The following is a 14,034-nucleotide window of genomic DNA, read 5'->3' on the forward strand; positions in this document are numbered from 1 at the left end:
CCCCGCCCACATTCTGCGAGGCGGGCCCTCGCGCGCCCATTGGCTCTGGCCGTCGGGGCTGTCTCGCCCGAGCCGCAGCCGCATTGGCTTCACGCCGGTCACGTGACTGGGAAACCGAGGGGGCGGTGGCGGCCGCGGGGCGGGGGGAAGAGCGCGCAGCAAAACAAAGATGGCGGCCGCGCCGGGGTCGGTGGCCGCGGAGGCTGCGGGGCGACGCGCGGGCCGGACCCACTGAGGCGGCGGCGCAGGGAGCGGGGCTGCGGGGTTGCGGCGGCGGCGGCGGCGGCGAGAGGGCGGTGGGAGCGCGCGGCGCCCCTAACCTCTAGCCCGGGGAGCGCGCCGGCACCCGCCCGCCCGGCCGGCCGGCCGCAATGTCCGGCGCCGAGGAGGCCGGCGGGGGTGGCCCGGCCGCAGGGCCAGCCGGCTCCGTGCCGGCCGGAGTCGGGGCCGGCGCTGGGGTCGGGGCCGGGGCCGGGGTTGGGGCCGGGCCCGGGGCGGCCGCGGGACCGGCGGCGGCGGCGCTAGGCGAGGCCGCGGGGCCCGGGCTCCCAGACGAGGCGGGCCTGGCCGGCGCCCGGCAGCTGCAGGAGGCGGCCGGCGACCCCGACGCGCCGCCCAAGAAGCGGCTACGGGCGGCCGAGGCGGCCGAGGCGGCGGCGGCGGCGGCGGCGGCGGGCAGCGGGAAGCTAGAAGAGCGGCTCTACTCGGTTCTGTGCTGCACGGTCTGCCTGGACCTGCCCAAAGCCTCCGTGTACCAGGTAGGGCCGCCGGCCCGACCCCGACCCGGCTCGGCTCCAGCCCCGCCGTGGCCGGGCCCCCTGGCACCGCGTCTCCTCGGAGGCCAGGCCCAAGCCCTGGGGCCCAGAGGTGGGACTCTGGCACCTGTTCGGAAGCTCCTCATTCTGTCCTCAGGACTTTCTTGTTTCCTGTTCGGAATCCTCTTTCCCCCTTATTTCCTGATGTGAATCTCTTGTCTTCCATTTAGATGCTCCTCTTTTCAGGTTCCCCTGCTGCCCCCTCCCCAGCCGCACCCCCCCCAAGATGGCCCCTCTGACAGATGCCCGCCCTCCTGCCCACCTCCCAGCCTGCTCCCCTCAATCCTCAGCTCCCTGGGCTCTGGGAGCCCCTGGTCTTTCTTCTCCTCAAGAGCTCCTTCTCGGTTCTTTCATGACACACCCCCCGATGTGTCCTCATGCTCCTGGTGGATGTACCCCTTTATTCTCCCTAGTGGAAGAATCCCCTTCCCCTTGGCATTTCTTTCTGAGAGAAGGCTGAGAAGGGAGGGGGTCACTTCTTTTCTTCCCCACCCGTTCCCCTCATTCCTGGTCTGGATGAACCATCCAGATGGTCTGGACCAGCCCCAGCCCAACCCAGCGTCTTCTGGACTTGCTATGCCTCAGGCTAGGTTCCTGCCACGTCCGGCCTTCTCCACGCCAGACATGGCTTCCTAGGCTCCCTGTGCTCTAGGAGGTCTGTCCACTTTACTTCCATCTGGAGATGGGGCGTGGTGGCTGGACTCAGGAATCCTTAACCAGCTGTCAGAGAGGGCACCAGACCCAGGTGGGTCTGACGTGTGTGCCATGTAGCAGCAGGGGCCACCTCTCTCTGGTCCCAGAGTCACTGTGCAGCCTTTGGCTTTCTCCACCTCAACCCCCATCCATAATACCCACGCCCCCAGAGCACCTTTGAGGGGTGAAGCAGGTGCCCTGTCACCTGTCTTTGCATGTACAGGAGCTGCACATGGCTGATGGGGCCTTGTCTCCCTGCTTATACTCAAACTGGGGACGAGGGGTGAGAGGGCTGTTTTCGTAGTGAACAGTGCAGGACTAGTCTGGATTGCCTTTCCAGATCCTTCCCACTCGGGCCTGAGTTTGCTTGGGAGGATCCCAGTGTGTCTGGGTGATGGAGAGAAGAAAGAAGAGGCATTGGTGGGGAAGTGGGTTGAGTTCCTTGGGGAGAGGACACTGGCTTTCAACCCACCCTCCTGGGCTTTGGGAAGCTCCTGGCCAGAGGCCACAATCTTCCTAGCCAAGCGTGGATTGGGGTAGTGCGTCTCATAACCCCTTCAGCCTTGGGGTGCACCTCAGGACTGGCCCTTTTTTCTTGCCCGTGACCTTCGATCCTTTCACATGGAAGAACTCTTCCTTCTGTGGGCCTCGAGTGAGCATCTAAGAAGCCCAGTCCATGGTGGGGGCTCCCAGGGTAACTTGGTGCCTCGTCTGCCCTGCTGTGGGTGGGCTGGGGCTGGACCTGGCAGGATAACAGGCTGTGTGGTGCCGGCTCTCGGTCCCCTCAGCACGGAGAGCTGCAGATCTGCTTCTGGTCAGAGCTGCCTCTGAGCCCGGCTGGTTCAAACCGGCCCGCACAGTGCTGGGAGCTGAGCTCTGACCGGGGCGGGCTTGAGGCCGGCGACTGAGCAGCTGTGGTGGAAAGTGAAGGCACTGAGGCCACCTGACCGTGGCCTAGTGGGCTTGGCTCTGGGGCACGGCGGGACAGGCCCACTGGTGCGGAGCAGTGGCTTCTGGCACTGGCGCTGTGCCCCCCTCCGTTCTCAGTGACACCTGCGCCTCGACAGGGAGCTGTTTGCCTCTCGTCTCCGGAGGCTTGGAGAAAGCTTTGGGACATGCGATCCCTGGGAGAACCCGCGGTTCTAGAAGGGTGGGTTGGAGCCCTGCCACGGGCCAGAACTCCGTGGCTGCCAGGAGACCTGCCACGGGATGGGAGCGTGTGTGGGGCCCAGCTGCACCGCTGCACCCACGCCGGAGCCTGGGATGTGACGGGCCTGAGGGAAGGCCTCTTGGTGGCTCCCTGTCGCCTGCAGTGTTCCGCTTCACCTTCGCAACAGCCCCCGATGGGGACTTTGCTGGGTAAAGCAGGGGCTCAGGGCGGGCCAGAGGCCCACGCTATTGCCTGGTCGGCATCAGAGTTGGCTTGGCTCTGGGAGGATCTGGTCAAGGGCAGCATGGGCCCCACATATGCTGCCTTGAAATGAGTGCCCCAGGTTGGGGCCCACGGCTGGCTACCCCTTCTCGGCCTTGGCTCCGACCCTACACCTCTCTTGGCCACCTTTGGTGAGTCATGCTGACTGGCTGTCTCCAGTGGGCTGGCCTCGGCATGTGGTGTGTCCTGCTCTCTGTTCCTTGGGGCAGTATTTTGCCTGACCCCACCAGGATACGTGGCTTGGGGAGGGTACCAGCCGAGCCGTGCATCTGAGGGCCTTTCAAGATAGTACCTAGTTCTGGGCTGAGGAGAAGAACTAGTGGCCACGCTGAGCCCTGCGTGCTGTGCCTGGCACGGGGGCTGCAGGGGCAACTCCATGGGCTTCTGGAGGTGGCTGGGTGCACAGTCACTCGAGAGTTTGCTTTCTGGCCGCCAGCCCCTACCTGCCTTTGTGCTTCCAGGGAAGCCTGGATGCTGGCGAGAGCAGACCTGGGCTGCACAGATGGGCTTGTTCATCTGCTCCCTAACCTGAGCCCCTGGCCCCGTGTCGCCTGCTCCCCGCCCATGCACGGTACATCATACCACCTGGGCTGGGAAACTGGCTCTGGTGTCAGACCAGGGCATTTGTGCCGGTGGTTCCCACCATGGTCTGTGTCAGTTCAGGTCAGGACCTCGGCAGGTCCAGCAGGTGCTGGCTTTGATGTTCTGCCTGTGGGTGTTAGGTGTGTCTTTGGTGACTGGCTTGACAAGACGTGCCCTGGGCGGGCACCGCAGCAGTCAGCCCTGGGGGTGGGAGGCCGCAGGAGTTCCGTGCTGATGTAGGCGGGGGCACCTGTCTGCGCGCGGCCCCGCACCCTGGGGCGGTGCGAACTGGCCCCTTGGCCTCCTTTGGGGGAAGCTCAGCCTCCATGAGTGGTGCCTGGAGTGTTGCAGTCAGCCTGGCCCCGGACACCTGACCTGGGCCCTACCCCAGCCCTTCACACGAGGCCCGCATGTCCTTCGTAAGCCAGACCTGGCCCTCACCCACTGAGGTCGGCTGAAGCTGGAGGGAGGGGCTGCTGAGCTCTGCCACCCCCAACTTGGTTCTCAGCCAGGAAAGCTCCTTGCCACCCCATCGGGGTGAAGGAGTAGTGAGGGGGCCTCTGTCATGGGGTGTGGCACCAACTGACCTTCGGGTCCTGTGTACTCTGCTCTTGGCCTCAGACCTGGCCCTGCCCCTTCTGCCTGGGTGCCCCCTCCTGCTCCTTGTGGTCCTACTGAGGCAGCACCCCTGATGCTGAGGGGTCTTCTCTTGCTGGAGGATGCCTGGCCTGTTCCTCCTGGCTAGTGCACTTGCCACTGTCCATGCTGTGGGAGGATTGGGGACGTCCTCCCACCCCTAAGGCCACCTGTCCCCACCAGGACTCGCCTCAGCCCAAGGGGCTTGGGTACCGAATTGGCAGTCACACTGGTAAAAGACCAGGAGGCAGGGTGGTTCCGTCTCTGCCTGGATCCTGGCCAGTATGCGTACAGGACGTGGGGGGTCTCCAAGGGCACCGTCTTGGCATCTGTCGGCCTGCCGGGTGCCGCGGCCTCTCCTCAAGGTGATGTATTGGGAATCTCCGATGGGGCCGCCCACCCTCGCGACCTGGGATCCTCTGCCCCAGCTCCGAGACTGTAGCCGGCTCATGCTTTGGGGTGAGAAATGAGCAGAAAAGAGCATTGAAAATATGTCTGCTCAGCTGTCCAAATCAAGGGCCGAGAGAGGGGGAGTTTCTGAACCGGCTGGATGAGAAGCTGTCTTCTTTGTTATGCGTGTTACCCTTTGAGTCAGAGTTTGAGCCACGCAGCCCTTGGGTTCTGAGCCGGAGCTGCCTCTGCGGGTGTTTGGTCTCTACCCGGGTCCTGGCTTTCAGGGTGGTGGGACCTCAGGAACTGCTGGCCCAGGACTTCAACCCCCAGAGCTGGTGGAGGTGAGTCACGGCCTCGCCGGAGACAGCTGCGCACCTTGGACGCCGTGTGGTCCCTTCGGGGCCCTTTGTTGAGAAGAGGCTGAGATACGAGCTGAGTGTGCGGGGCTTGGGGCTCCGGGAGGCCCCGCTGGGCCTGGTGCAGGGAGGCCTCAGCTGGACTGAGTGGCACGTGCGGGGTTGGCGCCCTCAGCTGTGCTTCGGACGATGGGCGGGCTGCTCCCATGGGTCTGGGGGCTGAGCCTTCCTTTAGCGGTAAAGAGCGGAGTGGGGGAACCCCAGGCTTTCCGATCAAGGACTGGACCCCCAGAAACTGGGAGCATTGTCTGAGGCTTGCTTTTGCCCCAAAGGCCGGCGCTCTTCCTCAGGCCCTCAGGCGGTTCCTTCCACGTGCTGGGAGGAGCTGGTTCAGGTGGCGGCGTGCGGCACGTGTGGCCTGGGTGCAGGTTCACTGCCTGCTGCCAGGCAGAGGGAGGGGCTGCTGGGTGGTGTCCTGGGGGGCAGGTACAGATGCGCCCTTCCTGGTCATTGGGCTGAGTAGGGTCATTGCCCACTTGGTGGGGTTGGGAAACCCAGCGGTGAGGGAGGAGTCCTGCTGAAATCCCAGGCTTGTGCCTGGAGTCCTTTCCGAGGCTCCGTGGGGGCTGAGCCACGCGGCCATACGCATTGTCCCCTCCTCCCTCTTCAGCACGTAGCAAGGCTAGTCCTGGCCCCATTGGCCTTTGTACCTGAGGAAGTCGAGGCCCAGAGGGAGAGGTGACCAGCTTAAGCTCATAGAGGTGGCCGTCAGTGGGGTCAAGCCAGCGTCTGTCCTGGGAGGGATATCGTCTTGGGTTGTGGACGCCCTCCAGGGTCTTCTGGCAGGTGGTGGGAAGGAAGCCCGGCCTGGGTGCTGCAGGAACTGCTCCTTGGGGTGCGCAGGCTTTGGGGACTAGGCCCTGGTAGGTCAAGTGGGGCGCTCTGGCCCACCCTGGCCAGTGCTGTCCATCAGAGGCTTGGCAGGAGGTGCTGCTCTGCAGAGTCCTCTGAGGTCTGGCTTCTGGCTGGGGACAGTCCAGCCCGACCACTGCTGAGGCCTGGTCTGCGCCGCCCTGGGCCAGGCCTGGGTGGTGGGGCAGGCTTTGGAGCCAGGTGACTGCCCTGCTGTGGAGAGGCCCCTGGGCAGGGTATCTGCTGCGGCTGAGGCCAGCCACCTGCTGTCCACACAGCATCCTGGCGTGGCTGGTAAGGGGCCAGCTGCAGGTGGACGTTGGCTGGTCCTTGGCCAGCCGGCAGCGCTCAAGCGTCTTGCCGATCGGCCGTGTTCTCAGAGCCGAGCTGTCAGGGCTGAAGGGGCAGTGACCCCTCTCCCCAGAGCCCAGGGGAGGGCAGGTGCTGTGTTGCCTGAGCCTGGGTGGGGTCTGGAGGCTCTGGCAGGCTGGGTCCCTGCCACCGTCACTCAGGTCCTAAGGCGAGGCCTGCGGGGGGTCAGGGCCTCGTACGTCACCCCTCTTGGCTCCAGAGCAGGGGCTTTCGGGACAGTGCCGGGAGTGAGCAGTCACACCCGCGGCAGCCTCGGTGTCCCTCACCAGGTCCCAGGACTCCATTGCGAGTCTCTCACCCTCAGGCCACACCCTGGCTGGGCCCCCAGCGCCAAAGGGCAGCCCACCGGCCAGGCCCGTTCCTGCCCCTCTGCTCAGGCCCTGGGGCTCTGCCTGGGCAGCCGCTCGCCAGGAGCATTAAGGACCAGAGCTGGCCCCGTAATTGTGTGCGTTCCTCAGGGGCTGCCTTGCCTCCGGGGCACCCCGGAGCGCCCTCCTCCATGCATCGTGGCCAGCTTAGCATGTGCTGCTGCCCTCTGCCTTCTGGGAGCTGGGGCTGTGGCATGGCTAAGCCAGGGCCTCTTGGCTCAGGCCCTTGGTGGGGCTGTGAGAGGCCGTGTGCCCTGGGCTCTTGGGCTGCACCTCCTGCGGGGCGGCAGCAGCCGATGGTGTTGTGTCCGCCACCCTCCCCTCCACGTGCTGCATCTCGGGCTTCTCTGTGGACCCCAGGGGGCAGACCAGACGGACAGCTTCTCTGCCCTGTCCGCTCTTGGGGCGGCCTCCCATGTCCACCCCCAGCCATCCTGTGCGTCCAAGCTGGCGCCGGCTGGCCCCTGCCAGGCACCCTTCCTTGTCTTGTACGTTGTAACTTTTGACCTGACTCGGAAGTTGAGGTTTGAGTGCAGCTCAGCTGCAGTGTCTGTGTGGATGTGGCCTCTGTGAATGAGGCCCCAGTCAGGCCCGAGTGCTCAGAGCCCACTCTGCCTCCTACGGCCCTGAACTCGGGGCACACAGACCCCTGAAGTGATGGCATGCGCGCATGGCCAGGCGGCGGCCCATGAGTCTCCCTGCCATGCTGGGTCCCACCCGGGGTCCTGTGACCCAGGAGCTCTCTGGGGATTTGCAGCGCTGGCGAGCAGCAGCTCTCGGGGGCCTGGGAGCTGTGTCTGCCTGGAGCACAAGCCTGTCTTTGCTCCTGCACCTGGTTCCTGTGTGGGCCTCTCCTCCCTGCCCCCCACGAGCCCCTGCAGGACCGGGCCCACAGGCCATGGTACGTCTCTCGTCAGCGCCAAGTGGGTGCCCAGGAGGTGCGTGTGGAACCAGTGAGGGGCCTGAGGCAGCCGAGCTGCAGCCTGCTGTCCACAGGCACCAGGACCCTGCCCCCCCCCCCCCCCCCCGCTCATGGGGCCTCAGATATGCAGGCTCAGAAAGGGAGGGGGCCTGGCTCACGCCCACAGCCCCCATTCCTGCCTTCCCCGGGCGGACACGGCTCATGCGCCCCTGTCCCGGGCCAGCCCAGCCTCCCCATCTGCTACAGACCAGTGCCACCAGCCCTCGGGAAGCCCCCACCTGCTGCAGGTAGCCAGTCTCCTCCCTGTGCTGGCCAAGGAGGCTGCGGTGGAGGAGTGGGGCTGGGGGTTGGCCAGAGCTGGCAAGAGGACCACCTGCCTTGGCATGGGGGGCAGTGGCTGCTGCTGGCGGAGTGCCACCATCAGGCCTGGCTGAGGGCCCACGTTCCTCTAGGCGTCCCCTGCCCGGCCCTGAGGGGGACTCTTGGGAGAGTCTCTGGCCCCTAGATGGGAAAAGGCCAGGCTTCAGGCCCCGGTGGAGAGCTGTGACTTCCGCAAGCCAAAGAGGGTTCCCCTGGACGCGCCCTCTCCGCAGGGGCCCTGTCGGCTGGGACCGCAGTGCCACGGGAGCAAGGCCTGGGCCTCCGGAACGGCAGCCTCTGCCTGTTGCGCGCCGGCGCCCGCGGCCCCTCTTGCAGCTCGTGTCCCAGGATGAGAACGGCCGGCGGGGCGGGCGCGTGGGCTCCACGCGTCCCGCAGGTCCGTGAGCTTCATCTCCCTTTCCTTCTTCGCAGTGTACTAACGGTCACTTGATGTGCGCTGGCTGTTTTATCCACCTACTAGCAGATGCCCGGCTGAAGGAGGAGCAGGCCACGTGCCCCAACTGTCGTTGCGAGATCAGTAAGAGCCTCTGCTGCCGCAACCTGGCCGTGGAGAAGGCCGTGAGCGAGCTGCCCTCCGAGTGTGGCTTCTGCCTGTGCCAGTTCCCCCGCTCCCTCCTGGAGAGGCACCAGAAGGAGGAGTGCCAGGACAGGTGGGTGCCTGGGCTGGTCGGCCTGCCGGAGGCGGGGTGCCGGCGCACCCGACACTCCTGAAGCTGCTCGGGGCCCAGGCCCTGGAGGGGCGGGCGTGAGGTCCCCCAGAGCGGGTGCTTAAGTCTGCCCCCGGTGGCTGTCCGGACATCGCCCTGGCTCTCCGGTGCTCTTCGTGGCTGTGTGGCGGCTTCTTAGAGAGCGTCCTTGGCGTCCCTGGCCCAGGAGACCATGGCCAGCCCTGGAGCTCTCGGGGCAGAGCAGGCCGGGCTGCTGAGCCGCCCCTGCAGGGAAGGCATGTGGGACCTGGGACTGTGGTGCAGAGAGCCCCCCACCCGGCCCGGGGAGCCTGGCGTACGTACGGCTCGCATGTTACCCCGCGCAGTCTCTCGTGCACTCTGACCCCTTCCTGGGGGCCGGCACACAGACCGCATCCTTCAGGAGGTGGCTCACTGCGCAGCGCTGGGTGGAAGCCCACCTGCGACGGAGCCCTGGGCACAGCCACCTTCCACAGGCCTGGGTGTGATGGGGTGCCGCCTCCTCCCCAGGGTCACCCAGTGCAAGTACAAGCGCATCGGCTGCCCGTGGCATGGCCCTTTCCACGAGCTGACAGTGCACGAGGCCGCGTGCGCCCACCCAACCAAGACGGGCAATGAGCTGATGGAGATCCTGGACGAGATGGACCAGAGCCACCGCAAAGAGATGCAGCTCTACAATAGCATCTTCAGCCTGCTCAGCTTCGAGAAGATCGGCTACACAGGTGAGGTGCCCTGCGACCCGCTGCATGCCACACTGGCCAGGGGTGGGCCCGGCAGCTGGGAGCCTGGGCCGGGAGTGGACTCCGGGCAGCAGGCGCAGGTGGCACCAGACGGCCAGGCTTCGGACAAGCTCCGGCCGATGGGAGGACACCTCAGGGGAGAAGATGGGCCAGAGGCGGAGCGGGGGTGGGGGCAGGACCCTGCAGACACCTGCATGGCTCTCACCAGGTTCCCTCCCACCTGTCCTCCCCCCTCCCGGCCCTGCTGCCCCAGCAAGGCGACGTCCTTGCAGCCTGGGGCTGTACAGCCATGGGACGGTGGGGCGGGGGTGGGGTCTAACCAGAAGGTGGGGGTCTGGGGGTCCGGGAGCTGGGGGCCTGCCCTGCGGAGCCAGGGGCACGAAGAGCACTCGTCCCATCGGGTCCTGCCTGCAGGCGGCTACTGCAGTGGCCATGGGCTTCCTGAGGCCAGCGAGAAGATGGTCAGGGCCAGGGTGCCCGACTCAGACTGCAGAGCTGGGAGCTAATGCCCAGGGATGGGCAGGCTGGACTACACCAGGCCCGCTGGATCTCCCGGGCTCTCCTGGCACCGCCACTGCCTTTGGACACGCTGGGGAGCAGGAGTCAGGCCCGACACAGACAGCAAGAAGCACCTGCTGTCGCTGGAGCTGCTGAGGGTGCTCTGCCCTCCCCTGCCCACGCCAGGCAGCTGGCTCAGAGCGTCAAGGGCAGTCACAGGCGTCCAGTCAGACTGTGCCGTCCAGCCCTGGGCCTGGCTAGGTGAGGGCCTGTGGAGGCTCAGGAGGCCGAGGGCCCGGGGCCTCAGCAGCAGGCCACGTCCCCGGTTAGTCATAGCCTGGTGGGCACCGTGTCACAAATAGGCCGGGCCTCGAGGGTCCGGGTGGGCCGAGGCATCATGACTGCGGTGGCGGCTGGGCAGGGCAGACTGGCCACCTCCACGGAGGGACTCGCTGGCCACGGGCCATGGGCTGTGCCGAGAGGACTGTGTGATGGTGGCAGTCGCCCGCTGACCAATGGGCCCTGTGGCCGGCTGGCAGAGCCCAGCACCGGGCCGCACGCTGGTGCTCCGCCTCACAGCCCAGCGTAGGTGCGGGTGCCACATGCCAGCCCGCCCGCCGGCTTTCCTGGCAGCTCTGTATCAGAACCAATAAAGTGCATTTGTTCACAGAACTGCATCCTGTCTGTGTGTCTGCTTACCCACGGCCCCAGGGCGGGGCCTCTCCTTCTGCTGGGCCCTGGGGAGGGGCGAGGAGGGAGGCCAGCAGGGTCAGGCGGGGCCGGCCGCTCACCCCTCGCAGCCTCTGGACTCCCTGCAGCTAACGCGTGTCACTTCTGTTTGTAGTTGTTTCCCCAAGCTTGTGTGCGCCTCCGTTTGCCATAGTTGCGTTTGACTTGCCTTGTGACAAGTGAGCACGCGGTGTCCGGGTAAGTGGCCTTCCTCCCTGGCTGAGCCTGCGGCCTCAGCCGGCTGGGAAGGCACCGCCGCCCGGCCCTGCCCGCCCTGACGGCCGGCCCTCGGCCTGTCTGTCTCCACAGAGGTGCAGTTCCGGCCGTACCGCACGGACGACTTCATCACGCGCCTGTACTACGAGACGCCGCGGTTCACGGTGCTGAACCAGACCTGGGTCCTGAAGGCGCGCGTCAACGACTCGGAGCGCAACCCCAACCTGTCGTGCAAGCGCACGCTGTCCTTCCAGCTGCTCCTCAAGAGCAAGGTCACGGCGCCCCTGGAGTGCTCCTTCCTGCTGCTCAAGGGCCCATACGAGGACGTGAAGATCAGCCCAGTCATCTACCACTTCGTCTTCACCAACGAGAGCAACGAGACGGACTACGTGCCGCTGCCCATCGTCGACTCCGTGGAGTGCAACAAGCTGCTGGCCGCCAAGAACATCAACCTGCGGCTCTTCCTGTTCCAGATCCAGAAGTAGGGGCGCCGCGCACGCGCGCGCCCCCCACGCCTGCCCGGCGGTGGCTTCGCAGCACCGTCGACCCTCGGCCACGGAGGAGGAGGAACCAAGCGAACCTTGGGACGTCTGCATGCGTGTGCGAAGGTGTGCGTGCCCACGCCTCGCCCTCCGCCCCACCTGCCCCCCCATCCCGGGCGCTGGAGGCTGGCCCCCCGCAGAGGAGATGCTGCCTGGGGACCGAGAGGCGCGGTGTGGCCAGGCCCAGTGGCCCGCCCGGCCCCCGTTGTGCAGGGGGTCAGCCCTGCTCTGCGCCTCCTCACGCCGGCCCGCACGCGGCTCCTGGGCCGGGCTCGGGGGCGCTGACCTCAGACGGCATATTTGATTGCAATTAAAAAGGCACCCTTGTTTCCTACTTGCTGTTTTGTTCGAGGCGAAGGCGTGGCTGTAATTGGACAGCGCGGGGGCTTTGGCGTGGCCGGGCTCTGAGCCACCCCTCCCTGTTCCTGCGCCTTCACGCGCCACCCCCACCTCACCCCAGCCCCCCGCCCCAGGAGAGACTTGGAGACGCGGCCCCTCTGCCACCTGGGGCCGGCGAGCGGAGCCAGAGGTCACAGCAGCCCCAGCACAGCCCACCCCCGGCTGCTCGGCGGAGGCAGGACTCGGCCAGCGGGCTCCGCAACGTTTCGGAATGCAGGGTCATATTCCGTCTCTTCCCCCCAAAATTAAACCCTCCGGGGTTCTTCTGTAAGTTACGTAAATTTAGCAAGAAGCCGTCTCCTCCACTGAGCCTCAAGGGTGCGGTGTCCGCTTGACACCGCGAGGGTCAGGCTGTGAAGAAGGTTCTGGGGTCGGCCAGCAGTGAGCAAGCCTGGCAGAGGGAGGGTCTGAGTGGGCCAGCTGCTGCCTCCCAAGGCCCTACATGGAGGTCTTCAGTGGGCGGTGGGATCGCGGGCCGCCCGCCCCCGCCCCCGCCCCTGCCACTCGGCCCTGGGGCTGCCCTGAGCAGGTCCCTTGTGGGCCTCACCGGCGAAGGAGCCCTGCCCAGGATCCTGGGACCTTCAGAGCTTCCAGGAAAGAGAGCTCGGCTCCCCTGCTTGGGAGCCCAGGCTTCTCTGAGATAGCTTTTCATTGCTTCAGTACCAAAGAACTGTATTTCCTTCACCCCTGGCCGGGCCCCTCCATGCTCCGCCAGCCCTGGCCAGCCTGACCCCCATTGCCTGGGCCCTGCAGGCTCAGTGGGCAGGGCAGACCCGGCCTCTCTTTGGGGGCTCCGCTCGCTCCTGGCCCTAGAGGTGGGACCTGAGAAATGGAGAGAAGGAGCTGAGGGTTGAGTTTGAGCCTCACCCCAGCTGCTGGCGGCCACTCTGCCCTCCCAGGCTCATGGCTCCCCTGTTCCCTCTCGGAGCTCGGGGCTTGCCGGGATCTCCTCCTGTGGGGCCAACTCAGCCTGGCCTGCCCTCTGCAGAGAGAAGGCCCACCCAGCCCAGCACATGCTTGTGGGCACACCCTGGCACTGTCCCCGAGCTCAGGCACTGTTCCTGTTCACCTGCCTGCCGGTAGGCTGGGTGTCCTCTGTATGGGATGGTGCCATGTCACTGCATCGAGTCCCTTGGGGACAGACACCCTCTGGGGATTCCAGAGTGACCACGTTGTGAGGGAGCCAGGGCAGGCTTGGGCTGGCCCAGTCGGCATGTTGTTTGGGTGCGTGTGTGAGATGGAGGCAGCTGAGAGGTGGCCCCTGAGGGGCCGGTAGGAGGCGGGGGGTGGGGGTGGGCTGTGAAGGTAGGTGGCCACCAGTGAGGGCCAGGCAGGGGGAGGAGAAACCAGGGCTGGCGAGACCCCTCGGCCCGCCTCCTTATTCCCAGGCTAACAGCACGACAGGCCTCTCCGGTGGGGAACTGGAGGGCTGGTGGGGAGCGGGGACCACACAGCCCTGAGTGCGTGCTTGGGAGGAGGGTGGCACCCAGGCAAGGCCCTCCCTGGAGAGAGGTGCCTGAGAAGATGGCAAATCCGCCCGGGGACAGTCACCTCAGCAGCCGAGCCCGGCATCCTGGGACACATGTGTGTTCGTGGACACGGCTAGAGGCACGCATCATAAATCTTGCGGCATCTCACGGGGCTTCACTGGTTGGTTGCCCCAGTCATGTTGTCCGGAAGGAGAAGAGCCCAGTGGTCTGTCTCCAGGGTCCCAAGCCAGCTTAGCATCCCGAGCTGGAGGGGGTAGGGGAGGCCCCAGGGCACAGGCGGAGCCAGCCCCTTCCCTTTCACTCCAGTTCCCTGTAAGCACTACAGCTTTCAGTTCGCCCAAAGGGAGACATTTTGAAGAACAATAAAAATAATTTTTTAAAGAGCAGAGTGAAGAGGTGTTTTTAGCCCTGTGGGGTACGACTTACATGTGGCTTTTGTGGTCTGTGCTCTTTGGATGTTTTCTGCATGTAACTGCAGTTTTAAAAAGTTCCAAACCAAGCTTTTGTTTCTGTCTTCTTATAAGAAGACAGCTTCGTGGACGGGCTTCCGGCTGGGCTCGGCGCGCCTCCCAGCCAGGGGTCCGCTGCTGCCCCTGCTGGCTCCCAGCCTGGGCCCCCCACCGCCGGGCTCCCAGCCTCTCGCTCAGCTCTGCCTCCTACACGCACCCCTGATCCCTCTGTGGGGAAACCGAGGCGTGGAGAAGCTGCTCCACTCTGAGTGCTGGCGCCGGAGTGGGAAGGAGCCCTGAGCCCTCCGCCCTCTGCCCGGGTTTCTGTGGCTCAGCGCCCCCTCCCCACGCTGTCTCCCCCGTTGCCCTTCACATCTCACCAGCCTGCCTGCCAGTCATCCACCTTGGTTTCAGGGCCTCCTG

The 14,034-nt window shown here is 65.8% G+C and overlaps 1 protein-coding gene across 2 annotated transcripts; it reads left to right on the plus strand.

Annotated features, from left to right (window-relative positions):
* On the plus strand, positions 210 to 13,543 carry LOC100152459 (cysteine and histidine-rich protein 1). 2 transcript variants are annotated; one of them, XM_021090523.1, is made up of 4 exons: positions 210 to 758; positions 8,274 to 8,512; positions 9,059 to 9,270; positions 10,825 to 13,543. In XM_021090523.1, the coding sequence occupies exons 1-4, from the start codon at positions 372 to 374 to the stop codon at positions 11,214 to 11,216; spliced, it is 1,230 nt and encodes a 409-aa protein (XP_020946182.1). In that variant the 5' UTR covers positions 210 to 371; the 3' UTR covers positions 11,217 to 13,543. The 2 variants fall into 2 exon arrangements, with proteins under 2 accessions (XP_020946182.1, XP_005662867.1); XM_005662810.3 differs by lacking the exon at positions 210 to 758 and adding an exon at positions 765 to 7,460.

This window comes from Sus scrofa, chromosome 4 (assembly GCF_000003025.6).
Source record: "Sus scrofa isolate TJ Tabasco breed Duroc chromosome 4, Sscrofa11.1, whole genome shotgun sequence".
Taxonomy (NCBI): Eukaryota; Metazoa; Chordata; class Mammalia; order Artiodactyla; family Suidae; genus Sus; species Sus scrofa.